Here is a 17,339-nt window from a genome sequence, read left to right on the forward strand (position 1 = left end):
TATAAGAAAAAAAGGGAGGAGACCATTGTCTGGGACTAAAAGAGAAGACTTTTAGGAGAGAGAAGATATTCTTTAAAAGAAAACGAACAGCCACTAAAAGTTCTGACAAGGAAATTTAGGAGTTGGGGACAGAATTTAAAGAAATCGACATGGCCCTGAAGAGAGTTCTCCCAGGAGACAAGATCTGAAGGGCACGTAACCGAGGGAGACACACCAGTGAGAACATGGCCAGGAAAGCACGAGCCCACAAGCTGCCATTTGTCACAAGTAAGAACAATTTAAAAAGTGTTCTGCCGCCCCTACTACATTCAGGTTACAGAGTGAGCCAAACCAGGCAGCCACAGTCTCATTTCATCTACTTTTTCAAGGAAAACCATCCTCAGACCCTGAGGAGTGAATAACATGGTGATGGGAGACGTGAGGGGCAAGAAAGGTGAGGAGACGGCTGGAACAGCCTGGCGTCTTTATGCTCACTTGGCGTCTGGGGGCCAGTGGATGCAAAAGATGGTCAGTGGTCTCTGAGGAGCGTCAGTGGACAGGAGGTTCCAGGGCACTGAACAACAGAAAAAATCATGTCCTCAAAAAGGGACCAGAAGACAGTTATTGATCTGTGCCCTGGAAGTGATTTCCAGTAGAATTCAAAAGTATATTATGAGTCAGAAGACTTGTGAGCACTCAGAAAAGACAGCAATCACTGGGACCGGCAAGACTTCCCCAGAGCCTGCCAAGTGAACATCAGGCCAGGTGCTACCATAGAAGAATGAGACACTGCAAAGAAACAAAAAGAAGGGCAGGAAAATCCAGTGAAAACCACTATAAACACCTTGGCATGTACCTATATATATATATATATTTAAAATAAATTTATTTATTTTATTTGTTTATTGAATGCATTGGGTCTTTGTTGCTGCACACGGGGTTTCTCTAGTTGGGGTGAGCAGAGGCTACTTTTCATTGTGGTGCGTGGGCTCCTCATTGCGGTGGCTTCTCTTGTTGTGACGCATGGGCTCTAGGCACATGGGCTTCAATAGCTGCAGCACACGGGCTCAATAGCTGTGGCTCATGAGCTCTAGAGCACAGGCTCAAGAGTTGTGGTGCACGGGCTTAGTTGCTCCTCAGCATGTGGGATCTTCCCGGAGAAGGGCTCGAACCCGTGTCCCCTGCACTGGCAGGCGGATTCTTAACCACTGCGCCACCTAGGAAGTCCCTAGATATATTTTTTTAAATGAGGTCACACTGCACATTCTGGTTGTCATTTAACATTTGTGCACATCTTTTTTATCTAAATCAGACCTTTTTGATACTTGAAAAGTTAAGGCCACTGTGTGAATGTTTCATAACTTAACCACTTGCCTTTGTTTTAGACATTTACGATATTCACCCCCGCCCTTTTTATGAGTATTATATTTAAAAAGCAGCAGTGCTCACCCTTGTGGATAAGGCTTTTTTGCACATCTGTAAGCATTTTCCAGAGGAAACTCCTGGGAGGGGAAGTGTGAGGATCAGTTATGCCTCACGGCCTTCTGATGAGGGTACAAGGTGGCAGAGAAGGGAACGAGCGTCTCAGGATTTCAGCACAGAGTCTGTAGAAGTTCCTCATCCCACTTCTGTGGGCAAGAGAGAACGACCCCCTCGCCGGACAGTGTAGAACAGTTGGCAAGCATCAGCTGACGGGATATGCGGTGCCCCTAGGTGGCTGGATGTATATGAACGTTCAGCGGGACAGCCCAGCTGAACACGGGAGGACCTCGCAGAGATGGGCCAGGCTGCTCAGCGGTGGTGGCCCCAAATGCTGGAGGGCTGGGGCAGCAAGTCAGGAGGATCACCTGCCCCAGAGGTCAGAGAGGGTATTTCCGGGCAAGGCAGACCGCAGGCTAAATGCTTTCCTTTCTCCCTCCCTTCCTTCCACAACCATTTCACGAGCACCTGTGTGTGTGCTGGGGACAGAGCTGCATGCTGCTTCCACCAGTCTCTCCAGCAGCTCTGAGCAGTGTCTCTCCCTTTGCAGACAGGACAGAGATGCACTGTCTCAGTGAAAGGTACAGAAGGAGTATATTAACAGGTATGCCCTTGGGAAAACATTTAAAAGTAAATATTACTTTAATAACCATACGTACAAATTAAATGTGGGCTGCTTTTCAAATTTCTAATTACATTGTTTGGAAATATACTTATCTTAGGAAGGGACTGCGACTGAGGGGAGCAAGAATCAATGTTTTCAGGAAGAAACCAGAGCAGACCAGGGGTTCACCCCAAAGGCTCAGTGTTTGACGTCTGCAGCGGACATGTGCCAGAGCTGGTTTGGAAGGAGAACAGTTTGGTGATTCATTCCATTGCCAGCAGAGCGCCAGCCATCATGGCACTGGCACTGGGCACGGGCTGGGGCCTGGGGCACATGTTGCCTTGACTGTTTTTGGAATAAACAATTGAAACCTTAACTTCACAATCCCAAACTGAGACGTGCCACTCAGTGCCAAATACTGTTGGAGCAGGGCGGGGGGAGGGGGTTGTCTCTGCTCCCTCTCAGCCAGAATGGCTTGCAGGCAGGCTACCGGTGGGCGGGTGGGCAGGCTTCCCAGCTGCACCATGGCTGCCCAGTGCTGCGCTTGCAGCCCTTATGGAGCCAGTGGGTCCTGCGGGGTGCGTCTGGCAGCATCACGACGAAGCAGCCCTGGACCCCGGCAGAGCAATTTGGTGCCTGCTGCCACCGAGGAGGCCTCAGTTGCCTGCTGCCGTGGGCTGCAGCCTCAACTACCTCTGTTTGGAAGATAAAATCCAATTGACTGCCACTTACATAAATGTAACAGGAAGTTTCTGAATGGCTTCCCCTGTGTCTTGAGGCTGTTACCTCGGTATTGCTAAACTAACAGCTGAAATGAACCCAGACAACACCTCATCAAAGCTGTGGGGCGAGGAAGCAGTGGTCCAGAGGCAGACAGGAACATTCCTGCCAAACCAGAGGAGATTTCACTCTGTGGGCCCTTCTCTGCAGAAATGTCAACAGCTGGGAAAGCCATCAGAGAATCCAGGTAAGGTGGGGGTAGCCGAACCCCGTGGCTGGGAAAAGATTTGCAAGCTGGAGGAAAAAAAAGTCATCTGCTTTGATTGAGCTTTCCTTTACGTGCTTTCGGAACGGGGCAGCCCTGCTGGATTTCACAGACCTATTTTGCACCACTCTGCCACTAAGCATCTGGGGAAATATTCAGCTTTTCTACAAAATAGGTCATCTTTCCACACTTGTTATGCTCCTTGTCGACTCTGCTGAAATAGCCAGAGCACAAAAGAAATTCTCCCTGGAGATGCTTCTCTTAGAAAACATGTTCCCACACCCCTGGGGAGCACGGCTCCTGGCGTGGAGCCAGGACGAGGGCTTTGAGAACGTCCCCGTCCTTCCCCTTCCCCGCCAGGAGTGCCACCCAGAAATGGAACAACTGGCCTTTGCTTATACTTCCAAACCTATTAGGCAGTGATCATAACAAGAAAAACTAATACTGACACGAATTATACCATTGTTCTATTTCTTCTATTTAGTAACCTGAGGTTGCAATTTTTAGAAAAAAGATTACCTTTCAAATAACTGATTCATTATGGTACATGAATGAATGCCATGTTGCCGTGTTCAAAATGTCACTCACCATTAAGGGTGTGCGCTGGTAAGTGGCACCGATTTGCCATTTCCCCCTTCTATGCAAACGCCCCCGACTGGAGGCCCCATATAATCGGAGTCAAGTTTGTGGGTTTCCTCAGCTCTTAGCAAGTCACCTGCACTGCCAGGCACCTAATGAATCTCAATTCTGTAATAAGGCTTGTAAGTTTTTCCCTCTCTGGGTGAAGGTGAAAAAGAAAACTAGGGCTGATGAAGTTCCTGCCAAGGTAACACTATCCATTTCAAGGCCAAGTTCAGAAATCACAGACTCATATGATGGGGGCGGGGGCGACGGCCAGTGTACCCTCTGGTCACAGACCTGGCTTTGAGAAATGAGAGGTGAGGACAGACGTGGATATGGAGGGCAGGCGGCGCCAGGCCTCAGGGCTGCGCGATCCCCAGTCCCCGTGGGGAACCTGCCCTGGGTCTGGCAGGTGAACAATGTGGTGACTATTCTCTGGAAACCTCCCTTCAAGCTTGTGAAATCCACACATTGTTTTTCATCATTAGTTTCAAAACATGCTGAGTATCTGGCCCTTCACTAAGTGCTGCGGTGACACAGAGGAAAGGGAAGGTCTGGTCCCTGCAGGGAACAGGCCCCTTGCAGGGGAAAAGAAAGAGGTAATACACACAGATGCCATTAGAAGCCAGGAAGCACGTAGAGGGAGGTGGTGCCCGGGACACACACGCGCTGGCTGGCCCTTCGTGGCAGCCCCACGTACCTGATATGGCATACAGATTGGAGTGCTGGTACTCGTAGTCAGCTCGAGTGCTGTTCCTGCCTCGGAAGGTAGCAGGGAGCGTGAGAGAGATGTGCCTGAGAAAGACAGAGGAGAAAAAAAGGAGGTTACATGTGCATGGAGCAGTCCCCAAGGCTCAGAAACGCAGGTGTCACAACAGCCCACAGAGCAGTGGAGCAGGCACCCCTGGGGCCTCCGCCTTCTCAAGCAGGATTCCCTACCAGCCCCAGTCCCCCAAGGAACTCAGAAGTTTCCAGATATCAGTGGCCACCTCTTTCCATACTGGGAAGGACATCCAAGAGGAAGAAAGGGTTTCCCAAGCCTTAAGTGATGTCCTAGGTGCCTCGAAGAGGTGGGTGATTTAATCCCAATCTCTGCCACTGGGCAAACTGCACCAATGGGACCAGGACACTCAGCTCTGAACACAAGCCTTGGTTTGTCCTGTCATCTTGGTCCCATTACCCATCCAGTGGCTTCCACACTTGTCCCACGGGGCTGCAGAGGGTCACAGCCCAGGAAGCACTTTGTGAACGAAGGCGTTAGCTGTTGTTATTACCGCGTGAGTCCAGGAAATGAACGCCCACTGAGAATCACAATGGCATGTTCCTCCGTCTGTGTGTCCCCCTCAGGTGGGAGCACACTGCAGGTGCTCAGAAAGCACCTTCCACTGACCCAGTGCGTCTTTACAGTGCAAGTGTTGGCCATCAAAGTTCACGATGCCCCCAGCATAAGCCGGTACTCGATCAAAGCACATAATCCATTTGGTGTGGTCATCAGCTGCCTTCAGCGAAGGCTGAGAGGAAAGGTTACAATAATAGGAAAACCATTTAAAACCCAACAGGTCTGGGTGACGAAAGCAACACAATTACCTCTTCTTGGTATGACTGGGGGTTGGTCTGAAGTAGCTCAGCAGCCTGAGCTCTGGTCACACACAGTCATTTCCAAAACGGAAGAGACTGGTGGGGGGTGGGGTGGGTACTGATCACTTAAGGAAAGGCTACGCTCTAGTGAGCACATGCTGCCCTTTCCACACAATGAATGCGTGACCTCCGAGGATGACCCTGGGAGGAAAGGCTCTCTTCTCTGGGCTGGGCCCGTTTCCACAGTGCCGAGGGCTGTAAGCCTGTAGATCTGTCTGGCTGTGGGGTTAAGTACTGATGGCAAACACCTGTGCCGCCGGCCAGGCGGTGGGCCTTGTTGAGTGCGAGGGTCGTGGGGGAACCAGCGACACATCATGCGCGTTGTGTGTCCGGGGGCAGCGGGATGTGCACGTGGTAAACGCGCGCTGCTGGCTCATCACTGACGAAATAAGGAGGCAGGAGCCAGCTTCCCCTGCAAGGAGACCTCTGGCTAAAGGGGACAAGGAGGACAAAGAGGCAGGAACAAGCCACTGTGCAATAGGACAAGGGCTCGGAGAACAAAAACCACGTACTGAGTGAGCAGAAAGCAGGGGGGTGGGACTTCTGGGGACATCTTCTCACAGGAGGACGTGGGTGTTACACGAGGAAATAGAACCAGCTGGGCAGTCAGGGAGAGCCGACTCTGCTGCAGGGCTAGAGTGCCCGTGGGAAACAGAGCCGGGGCCAGACTGCAAGGACCCCAAATGCCACACCAAGGGGTTTAGGTTCTATCCGCTTGGGTGAAGGTTCTCAAACTCTGTTCTGCCTGTCGCAGCACAGATGCAGGCACCTGGGAACTTGCTAACAATACAGACTCACAGCCCCTAACCCGGGAGTCTGGTCCAGCGGGCCTGGGGTGCAGCCCAAAAATCTCTTCAACAAGCCCCAGCAGTGACTCTGAAGACAGGCTGGGTTTGGGAACCCTGGGTGGGGAGGAGCAGCTGCAGAGGGTTTACGCAGTTGATCGATGCCTCTGACCACAGCACTTAGTCAATGAAGCTGCGCAAAGGGAAGAATGAATTACTGACTGTGGTTGTGGTTGAGCAGAGCTAAAATGAAGACAGGCGACCCTGCGGAGACGGCTTGCCCTGAGCTGGGCCTGAGGGTCTGCAGATCCCATGTTCTCTTGGGGCTCCACACATCGCCCCCGCAAGGCAGGTCAGGGCCCGGTGTAAAACGAAAATGTGGGGACCTGGGTCAAATATCATTAAGAATTTCAAGATGGTAACAGCAGAGCGTTAAACCAAGCGTGGGGCCATCCTGAGCGCAGGGCCCTGTGCGATGCACTGGCCCACGCCCGCGAAGCTGGCCAGGGGCAGGTGCCAGCACTGCACACACCGTACACCAAGGGCTTTTCCAGGAGCCAGGGAAGAACTGAGCTTCAGGGCTGCCACACTCTAAGACTGCTGAGCCCCGAAAGCCCGAAGAAGGTGCATCCCACCTAACTAAGGGCACGGAACGACGGCACGGTGTGGCAGCTCCAAGAGGCTTGCAGAGGAGGTGGGGTGTTGGCAGAATCTCAGACAACAGGTGGACCTGGGTGATGGAACAGAGGGCTTCCTCCCTGGATGAGAAGACCGGGCCAGCCCAGCCATTCAGCCATCAGAGATGGCCGACCACGCCCTGGCCCACGTCCACCCAGATCAGGAGGGACTTGGGGTGGCAGAACAGGCAGGGTCCCTGCTTTCATAAAGCTCACCCTGCAGCAGAGGACAAGAACACGTCCGGGATGTCACAGGAGCGGCACCTGGAGCCGGGCAGACAGGAAGACGCTCCATGCTCCCCGGAGGAAGTGCTGCTCCCGTGGGGAGCTGGGGATGGGCAGGGTCGGAGGACTGGGGCAGCGAGGGGCTCTGGGGCATCTCCTAAGCAGCAGGAGGTCTGGCTGAGGGGGGACCTGGAAGGAGGCTGGGGGGAGCGTGGGTGACCGGGCGGATGAGAGCCTCAGGGCTACGGCACGCAGGGCCCCGCGCAAGTTCTGGCTTTATCTTGAAGGGATTTTAAGCAGAGAAGTGACAAGATCCCACTTACAGTTTTAAAAGATTACCTGCTTGGGGGAAAGGAAGGGGAAAAACTAAGATGCTACGGTAGGTGGGAAGAGAGCAGCAAATCACGATGAGGATTATCACGGAACAGCAAGCAATTATGCAGCACCTACTGTGTGCAGACTCAATGACTCCCGTCAAAATCACCTGCTGTGACCCTCTAATTGAACAGTTTTGGGGTAATTCTAGGGCTCACGGAACATAAGAAGTATATACTAGAGAACTGAGCTGCCTGGCTCCTCAGCTACCCTGTCCACAAGGGACTTCCTGGTCCAAAGTCGCCTGCCTTTCTGGGGTATCAGATTTTGCCTGGCTGACCCCACCCTGCAACTCCCTCTCCCTTGCCCTGGTTCTTTCTCCCTCCCTGATGAAGCCTCCCCCCCTCCCCCACCCCCCGCTGGCTCCTCCTCCAATCTTGTGAAGGATGCTGCTGGCAAGGGCTCTGGTTCTGCTCTCTTACTCCACACACTTGCCCTGGGCAGCTTAACCCACATCTCTACCCTGGGTTTAGCCATCCTCACACACCAGCCCACTCTCCAGACTCTCTTGTCTGTTTACTCCTCCCTCCACCAGGGAGGGTGAAAGGCTCATAAATCCCTGAATCTGCCATGTTTTTTTCCTGCCTCCGCCTGATTCTTTAGCCACCCTGCTCCCTCTGCTAGAATTTCCATTTCCTCCTTATCTCCTCTCCAAACTCCCATTCATCCTTCGAGACTCCACCTAAGCATCCTCGTTTGGCAAAATGTTTACTGGGCTTGTCCCAGCTGGACTAGGTGTCTCTATGTCCTCTCTCTCTCCAGTCATCCCAAGACATCTTCTCAAGAGCAGGCCCAAAGCTCATCAAGTTGGTACCCCGTTTTCTAGAACAATTTCTTCCCCAGAGTAGATAATCACTGAACAAATGACTGTTGAAAAAATCAAGTCTTGAACCTACTCCATTAAAACCCCTGGGTCTTTGTGGACATGAACTGCTGTTGCCTCTACTATCGCATTTCTGTCCGTGTGTTCACTCGTTAGACTCAGGGGCCTCTAGGAGACCCATGACACCACACATCTTACTCCCCTCCACTACAAAGGAAACAGGTATGACGTTAGAAGTCAATGGCGGCAGCAACCGGGAACTTACAAGAAAAGTTTCTGATCACATATGACAGACAATGTGGGGCTGATGCAGTACATGGGAAATTAAAAGAGAATTCAAGTTGCAGGCCTGACGCTTTTACAGACTAATTGCTCAATAGGAATCCATCGAATTGAAATCAAGTTACCAAGAACTCCAGCTCTGGTGGCTGATGGCAAGGGGGCAGGACAGCATTCAGAGTGGAAAGTGGGAAGGCCCCCGGCCAGAGAGGGCTGTAGGGAGAGGAGTCCCTGCACCACAAATAGCTGCTTTTGCATTTTCACTTCTGTTGTTCCTGGACACAGGGAGGAAGGGACAAGGGGACGGGGGGCATATCGAGGCCTCCCATTAATAAGAATGGACAGTCTGGGTCAAGGGGACAGATCACCTGTGGTAAAGTCGAATGAAGAAGTCCGCTGCTGAAGGAGAAGTGGCCCGGGGCACCCAGCGTCAGATCAGCCGGAAAGTGAGGACGGACAGGAACGGCCCTGCAGTCAGCCGAGCCTCAGCGCGAAATGAGAGTCTAGCTCCTCAGTGTCTGGTGGGGACCCACCTGCCGGGTGCTGGGCTGGGTTCCTCCACATACACCACCATGCCGAATCCTCTCAGCAAGCTTTTTAGGGAGAAACAATCACTTTTATTTAAAAGAGGAGGAAATGGAGGCCCTCCGAGAGGAAGCTGACAGAAGCAAGCTAGAATTCGTGAACAGGTGGGTCCAGTGGCCTCTGGAAGGTACCAGAATCATCTTCAAGTCGCCCTGACGGGTCATCTTCACCATCGGGTACACAGAGTGAGATCACTCAACCAGGAATCGGGTCCACCCTGAAGGCCCTATGAAACCGATGATGCCGGGGACTCAACCTCTCTGTCACTCCCTAGCTCAGTGACCCTGACAGGTCACAGTCCCCCGGATACGGTAAAAAGAGAAAAGCTGCATACAGATTCGGACAACCAACGGCCCAACCACCTACCCAGGGAGGCAGAGCAGTTGTAGTGGTGAAGAGCACCGACTCCAGAGTTCACCCGACAAAGGTTCAGATCTCAATGCCACCACCAGGAGCTGGGCGCCCTTCAGCAAGGGCGTGTTTCCTCCCGTGCACAGATGCAGGCAGGGCCGACAGCACAGAACCAGGATGTGCTGAGCGCGAGGAAGTCCAATTCCTATTCTGCTTCTTCCCCCTCTGCCCTGCCTGGCATTATCTTAAGTCCCGCTCATGAGGGCCTCAGTACAGGACCACTACAAAATGCCCGAACCTTCCCTCGGCATTAGAATGAAATTTGAGCCACCCCACGCTTGCGAGGTCCTGCCAGTTCTGGCCCATCCCTCCTCTCTGACCTGGTCTTGTTCGTGGTCCCTGCACTCACATCCAGCAACCTCACCAGCTGCTTTCGGCCCCCTCCTTCCCTCACCCTCATTCCTGCTTTGGGGCCTTTGCACTTGCTGTTTCCGCCTCCATCAGGCACCCCGGGGAAGCACCCCGCCTCCCTCTGTGGCTCTCCCACTCAACACCTCACTTCTCTTTCTGCAGAGCCCTTCCCGCTCGACAGGGCTGTCGACTTGTTTATGTGTCACTAGGACACAGTCTCCGTGACACGTTCTTTTTCCATCATGTCCTCAGTGCCTACAACAGTGCCCTGCACACAGTGGGCACTTAAAACCTATCAGGGAGAACCCTATAAGATTACCTAAGGCTGTTGACCAAACGAATGAATCGATTCTGACCCGCAATTAGAGACCATTTTGGGAAACTTATAGGAAGACTCCCCATTTGTCTCCTTTTTGTCCCTGGGACTGGGTTGGTTAACAGTTTGGAAAATGCAACTATTTCTGATTCAAGGATATTTTGACATAAATAAGAGTTACATTCGTCATGGCACTGCTTATAAAGCCAAAACATGCAATCAAATTAAACATCAAATAATAGGGGACTGCTTAAAAAGTTACAGTACAGCCATCTGATAAAATATTTTACAGTCATTTGAAATATTCTAGAGACTACTCAATGGCCTGAGCCCACGCCCATTACCATAGCATCTACTGAGAAAAAATATGAAATCCTTATTTTTATACTTGGAATTGTAATGAGTTAACCCAACACTCTTTGGCCTGTTTCCCATAACCTGATTATCTAACGAGATTAAAGGAATGCCCCACTCATGACACTGAGTGTTACTGGAGGAGGAAAGAATGAAAAAGCCAGGCACTTCAGTAGACCACAGGCACTAAACACTCTGCTATTCTGAAGCACCTAAGCCAGGGGAGTTACAAGAATGAGCAGGTACTCGACATCATCAAACAAAGCTGAGAAGTCCATGACCATGATGCTGGCTGGGAACCCCACGGACAGCAATTTCAGTGGAGTCATTTCAATAGGCCCCAACGTTGTTGATCACTCTGTGATCCCTCTAGATGGCTCTGTTGATCTAGAAGAGTGTGTTTTAGATTTTATGAGAGTTCATAAAGATCAAAGCTGACCAAGGAGACGTAAATCCCAGAACTCAGGAAACTGGCTCTACCTGGGGTGGCACACAGAGATGAAGACCCTCTGGTACCACCCCCAGTAGGCCTTGGAGCACTGGAACAGGGGACTGACCATTAGAGGCCAATAATTTCTGCCACTTGACTCAAATGATGGATCATGATTCCAAAATCTATTTGGTAACCAGAGAACTCCAACAAGAACAGCACCTAAATCCTAGGGGAGCTTTACTGAGCTTTCCTCCCCGTCACCCTTCCCTGGAACGGCCCAGAGAAGACAGGGCACATCCCGCGAGCCATCACATCTCTCGGCAGGGGCACTGGCTGTTCTGTGACAAATAGGTCAGCACCACACGTGCTGCCGACAACAGCTCCAGCTAAATAGAGGCTGAGGGAAATTTCATTTCTCCCCCCAAGTCTTTGGCACCTTATTCAATTAACATGGCCACTAAGCCTCAGACAGCTCCATATAAAAGCCCTTCAGTTATAGAATACATTTTATTATGTGACAATAGTTGCCAGCACGATTTATTTCCTTTGATGGGATTCTGCTTTTTCCTTGTTAATTTAAATCTGTATTTTCTAGTGCTGATTCCAGGTCTGTCTGAATTTTTAAAATGTTACCATTAATCTTCTGAACCCAGTGGCCACATGTAATGAAGACGGCTCTGCCCAGGCAGCTGTGATGCCTGCTCTCCTCTCAAACTGTCAGAGGGAAGCGCTGAGGGGACTGTGGCTGGTACGGCAGAGGCGGACTCATGGTTAGAGACAGATGTCAGTTTTATCTGCCGCCCCCTGTGTGTGTGCGCACACACACGCAACCAACAAACTCTGGGGCGTGAAATCCCAATCCCATTCTGTTTTCCGGCTGTATCGAGACCACCTTCTGGGTGTGGCAGCAGTCTTCCTTGTGTGCTCCAGGGGCCTTCGGGGGCTCCTCAGACTCTCTCAGGAAGTCCATGAGGCCACCACTACTGTCACAGTAATACTAAGACATCACTTGACCTTTCCCTCTCATCCTCTCACAAGCAGACAGAAAAAACTTCCAGAAGCTACGTGACTAACGAGGGTGTCATCACTCTGACGTCTGCTTAGGTCGTCTCACGTTTTACATTTTTCTCAGTTTTAATTTTTAATAAGGTAAATATAGATAAACATAACCCACATAAACAAAAGCTCTTTTGAATCCTCTTTTTTTTTTTTTCCCCAGCAGGATGGAATCTTCAATTTTTAAGACTATGAAAGTCCTAGACCAAAAAGTTTGAAAACCACTGTTCTAGGACAATGTGTTAAATGTAACTCCACAAAAGAAAAGACATCAGGCCAGTGAAGTGGAGGCAGATGTCTGGGTACCACCTCTGGGTCAGGATGCTCCTTAGACACAAGCCTCTTCTGAGTCAGAATGACAGACTACTCTAGATATTTAAACGGTATATCCTATCTCCCCCAAATAATGAGAAATAATATCTGTTTACTCACTTTCACTGGAATAAAGACTCATTAGTTGAAAATATTTAAAAAACTGAAAAAAAATTCAAACTAGGAGGATGAAATACACGTCCAAAATGATACCAGGACTGTATGACTTGTAGGGCCAGTGACGGCTCTAGCCAGCTTCCAGTCACCAAAGGTCTACAAAACTAAAGAGAACAGAGAAAAGTAAGGGAGATTCAGAAGATCATCCACCAAATAATGAGCGCCCAGGAGAGATGAAGGGAGGGAAGAAGTAATTCACACATCCTGCCTTTTGGCCAACACCCAGTCTAGAAATACATACCCTCCCGAGGACCTGTAAAAAATGTCACACAACAAGATAAAAAGAACATTACCTCTGGGAAAATTTTTACTGTAGGATGTAGAAGAAGTTATCTGCATTAGAAATAATGCAGAAATAAAATCCCCCCCAAACTGAATCAGCAGTATCATGGATAAGCCCCCCCACCATTTTCCAGAATGCAGAGAAAGAACACAGAGATGACACTGATGAGGGAAAATATGAAAACTATGGAGAACAAAGACCAACCTAAATATTCTAGGTGTTAGAAAGAAGTCAGAAAAATTAGAAGTAACAATGAAAAAAAAAGTTTAAAGCTCTCCTGATTAAAAACCAACCAACCAACCAACAACAAAATATAGGACTCCTAGCATTCCAGGCAAAATCAATAAAGAATTTCACAGCTAAATAAATTCTGATTTCAAGAGTATCTAATTTTAAGACTTAGTGTAAAGCTACAGTAATCAAGACAGTGTGGTATTGGCATAAACATAGACATACAGATCAATAGAAAAGATGGAGAGTCCAAAAACAGACCCACACATATATGATCAATTGATTTTCAACAAAGGTGCCAAGACAATTCAACGGGGAAACAGTAATCTTTTCAACAAATGGTGCTAGAACAACTGGATAGCCACACACACACAAAAGAACATTGATGCGAACCTCGCACCACACACATGTATAAAATAACCCAAGAGATTCACAGAACTATTCTAGAAATGAGGAAAAGGAAGGGGCAAATTACTAAGTCCAGCCCTGGGGTTTGATACTTTTTATTTAAACACATCTTGATTGACCAGGCATAGCATGGCCTCTTCTCAAAGAAAAGACAGGAGAAAATCTTTGTGACCTTAGGTTTGGCAAAGACTTTTTAAACAGAACACAAAAAAGCACAAACTATTCCAGAAAAAAAAAAAAATCAGTATGTTGGACTTTGCCAACATTTAAAACTCTTGTTATTCAGAAGATGCTGTTACAAAAATGGAAAGGCAAACCGCAGACCTGAAGAAAATATTCCAAACACATATCTGACTTATAACTAGGATATATACTGAACTCTTACAACCCAGTAGAAGACTAAAAAGCCAGTTTTAAAAAGACCGTATGATTTGAACAGACACTTCACTAAAGATATACAAATGGTAACTCAACGTCACTAGTCATTAGGGAAATACAGATTAAAACCACAATGAGATATTACTACATATCTTCTAGAATGACAAAAATTAAATAGACCAACAATACCAATTGTAGGCAAGGATGAGGAGCAATTAGGACTCTTATGCACCTGTTGGTAGGAATGTAAAATGGTACAACCACTTCAGAAACAGCAGAAGTTTCTTAAAAACTTCAACATACCCTATGGTACGAGACAGCCATTACACCTGTAGATTTTTACCCAAGAGAAACAAAAGCATATAAATGGTATACAAATGTATGGGGCAGCTTTATTTGTAAAAGAAAAAAGCTAAAAATAAGCCAAGTGTCCAATATCAAGTAAGTTGATAAACATACTGTGGTCCAGCCATACAATGGATATTAGTCAGCAACCAAAAAGGAACTAGTGATACGTACAAAATGGATAATCTCAAGATAATGGTGCTAAGTCAAATAAGAAAGATAAAAAAGAGTACATATGTTATGATTCCATTTGTGTAAGATTCTAGCAAACGCAAACTAATTTATAGGGTTAGAAAGCAGATCCGCGGTTGCCTGAGGAGAGCGCACGTATTACAAAGGAGCAAAGAGAAACTTTTGCGGGTGGCGCATATATCCGTGACCTTGATTTTGGTGATGGCATCACAGGTGTATACCTACCTACGTCAAAACTCATCAAACTATACTTTAAACGTGCAGTTTATTGTGCATCGGGAATACTTCAGTAAAGCTAAAACCACTTTCCTGATCTTAAAAAAAAAAAGACCTAGGGGATTTCCTGGCGGTCCAGTGGTTAAGACTTCCCCTTCCAATGCAGGGGGTGCAGGTCTGATCCCTGGTCAGGGAGCTAAAATCCCACATGCCTTGTGGCCAGAAAACAAAAAAAAAACCACACAGGCACACAAAAGAAGCGACACTGTAACAAAATAAAGTCTTTAAAAATGGTCCACATCAAAAAAATCTTAAAAAAAAAAAAAAGACCTAAAGAAGCCAATGGGGTTCACAGTATTCCAGAAAAGGCAATGAACACAGACCCACGAGGAATCCTGGCAAATGCTGACGGTGACTTCAGACCCTTCCTGTCACACTACATGCTGAAGGCTAGGAAGCCGCAGAGTTAGGAAGGGAAAGAAAGCTGAACGGGTGAAAAATTTCTGAATCCTAAATTGTCTTTTACATGTGAAGACGACAACAAAAAAGATCCCATCCCTTTCCGTGAAAGAAATACATTAAAACATGCTCCAGGTGATTCAGAATTAGGACCTAAGAATACAGAAGTAATGAGATAAAGGGACGAGCATTTATGCTTTCCCTCTGGGAACCTAGCCTGAGGAAACAATCTGAAACATGAGAAATGACTTATTTAAGATAAAAACAGTGAAATAATGTTCGCTGACATTTTTGCAGGGCTTACCCTTCACCCGCACCGTGTAATCCCACCCGGATCATATAACTAGGCGCTGAGATCATCTCTATTGGACAGAAGGTCTCAGAAAGGTTCAGAAGTTTGCCTGAGGGGGCACAGCTTGGATGTGAACCCTGATGGGGCATATTACAAAATTCAGCTCTAAGCCATGACGCTATACTCAAAAGCGGGAAATAATATTATAAGATGTCTGATTCAGAATATTTTACAGACATGAAATGATGTTTACAGGGTTTCTGGGTGGAATTGGGGGAGGATGCTTATGACATGATGCTGAGTGAGGAACTCGGGCACAGACTGTGTGGAGAGAGTGATCTCGGCTGCAAGAAGAGGCAGAAACCGGATCCTTGGAATGGCGTTTGTAAGAGCAAGGAGTTGGGAAAGTGTTCATACGATGCTAGCAGGACACACCAAGGAGAAGGAACCAGCCAGACATTTTTATATCAACATGGTCAGATCTCACAGACATGGCTGTAAAGTCAAAACAAAAGGGAACAAAACAAAAACCAAGCTGCAGAATGGCATATAAGTAGAGCACCACATGAACAATATATTCCTATGGGCACACGTATGCACGTATGCCCCAGGACAAAAAGGACCTGGTAGGATATGCCAGCTCAGAGCAGTGATGGCCCTGGGCTAGTGGCAGGACTGGGATGCAGTGCTCGTGGTGTGGACAACACAAGTCTCTGAGGTCAGAATGTAGATTTTTTTCCCCCTGCTTTTTATACATTTTTATAGGTTACTTTTTCCAACAAGAAATTATTTTTCTTTTTAACAGAAAAAAAAAAGCTGGCAAACATTATGAGGAAAATTCCAGAAGAGCGAGGGTATATGCACAGCACTTGGTGCTAAAGGAGCATCTTGTTTCCCAGATAACGTGGCTGCTGGCGGACAAGGACCAGAGGTAACGTGCAAAAGAAGGTAACAGAATGGGGGGAGGGATGGAGAGGAATATGCAAAAGTCACAATAATTGAGTTAAGGTGGGCAGGGGGAGAAAGAACACAGCAAAAGGCTAAATGAAATTCCACTTTATTCCTGCAAAACACCATTGGGAAGAAGTCATCTGTGACACACAGCTTCTGTGCCAGGTGTAAGGATGTGCTTAATGAATGACATTTAATGAAGAAAAAGGCTCTTATAAAACACCTGGCACAAGCAGGGTGAGGGAGTCACAGGAAGGGGGACCTTCGCTGCACCTGCTGGCATTTTAATAAGCACCTTCTAGAGCGTCCGCTCTCCAAGGCTGGTCAACGGTGTCAGAAGCAGGTCCCTGACCAATGCCCACAGTCGCTGACAGTCTGGGGAAGCTTATTTCTTAAGGACCATATGCTCAGGTATTGGAGCACCCTGGAAGGTAATTAAAATGAATCATTTTCAGCTGGAAGGGCCTGACCGGCACTCCCATCCTCCTCCAAGACTTCACAGCCAGAATTCCTGCGCCAGGTCCCCTGTGCTTCTAAACGGAGATTCTGAGTTACCATTCAGGTCTGTGCAGACCCAGAGATGTGAGAAAACACTGCAGCTTCTTGTAACTTGGTTCAACTAAAACAGAGTCAGTTATTTTAATGACCCTGGGCCCTAAAATATTTTTAGGTGTGGCGATTCTTTTCTCACTGATTTTGCAGCCAGCCTCAGAAAGTGCAAAGTTCACTACCCTTTCTCATGATCTGATGAGACATTTTGCTTTGTTTTGTTCTGTAAATGATACCAGCAAAGACAGGTGAGGTTTTATAAAATGTAAAATGGACCTATCTCCTCTGCAATGATAACTCACTATCTCAAACTTTCCATGCCCAGACCTGAAACTTGATGCCAGATGTACCCAATGAATTGATGCCATCCCAGGGGAGACGGACTGTGGGATCCAGAGGCACACAAGGGTGCTAGAATCAATGTGTTGTGACCAACTCAGTCCATCAGTTTTTAACTGAGCTCCTACTGTATGCCAAGCACTGTGTTTAACCCTGAGATAGTTCTTTAAAAATGATACTAAATGATTGCATATCACTAAATGAAAGAAGCCAATTTGAAAAGACTATATA

The 17,339-nt window shown here is 48.1% G+C and overlaps 1 protein-coding gene across 1 annotated transcript in view; it reads right to left on the reverse strand.

Annotated features, from left to right (window-relative positions):
- The window catches only part of MVB12B (multivesicular body subunit 12B), a 179,574-nt gene that overhangs the window by 73,888 nt on the left and 88,347 nt on the right, over positions 1-17,339 (reverse strand). Inside the window, exon 7 of the mRNA XM_057724313.1 lies at positions 4,369-4,463. Within this exon, the coding sequence (XP_057580296.1) occupies positions 4,369-4,463 (95 nt within the window). The remainder of the gene's footprint in view (positions 1-4,368; positions 4,464-17,339) is intronic.

The sequence above is a fragment of the Hippopotamus amphibius genome, chromosome 2 (assembly GCF_030028045.1).
Source record: "Hippopotamus amphibius kiboko isolate mHipAmp2 chromosome 2, mHipAmp2.hap2, whole genome shotgun sequence".
Taxonomy (NCBI): domain Eukaryota; kingdom Metazoa; phylum Chordata; class Mammalia; order Artiodactyla; family Hippopotamidae; genus Hippopotamus; species Hippopotamus amphibius.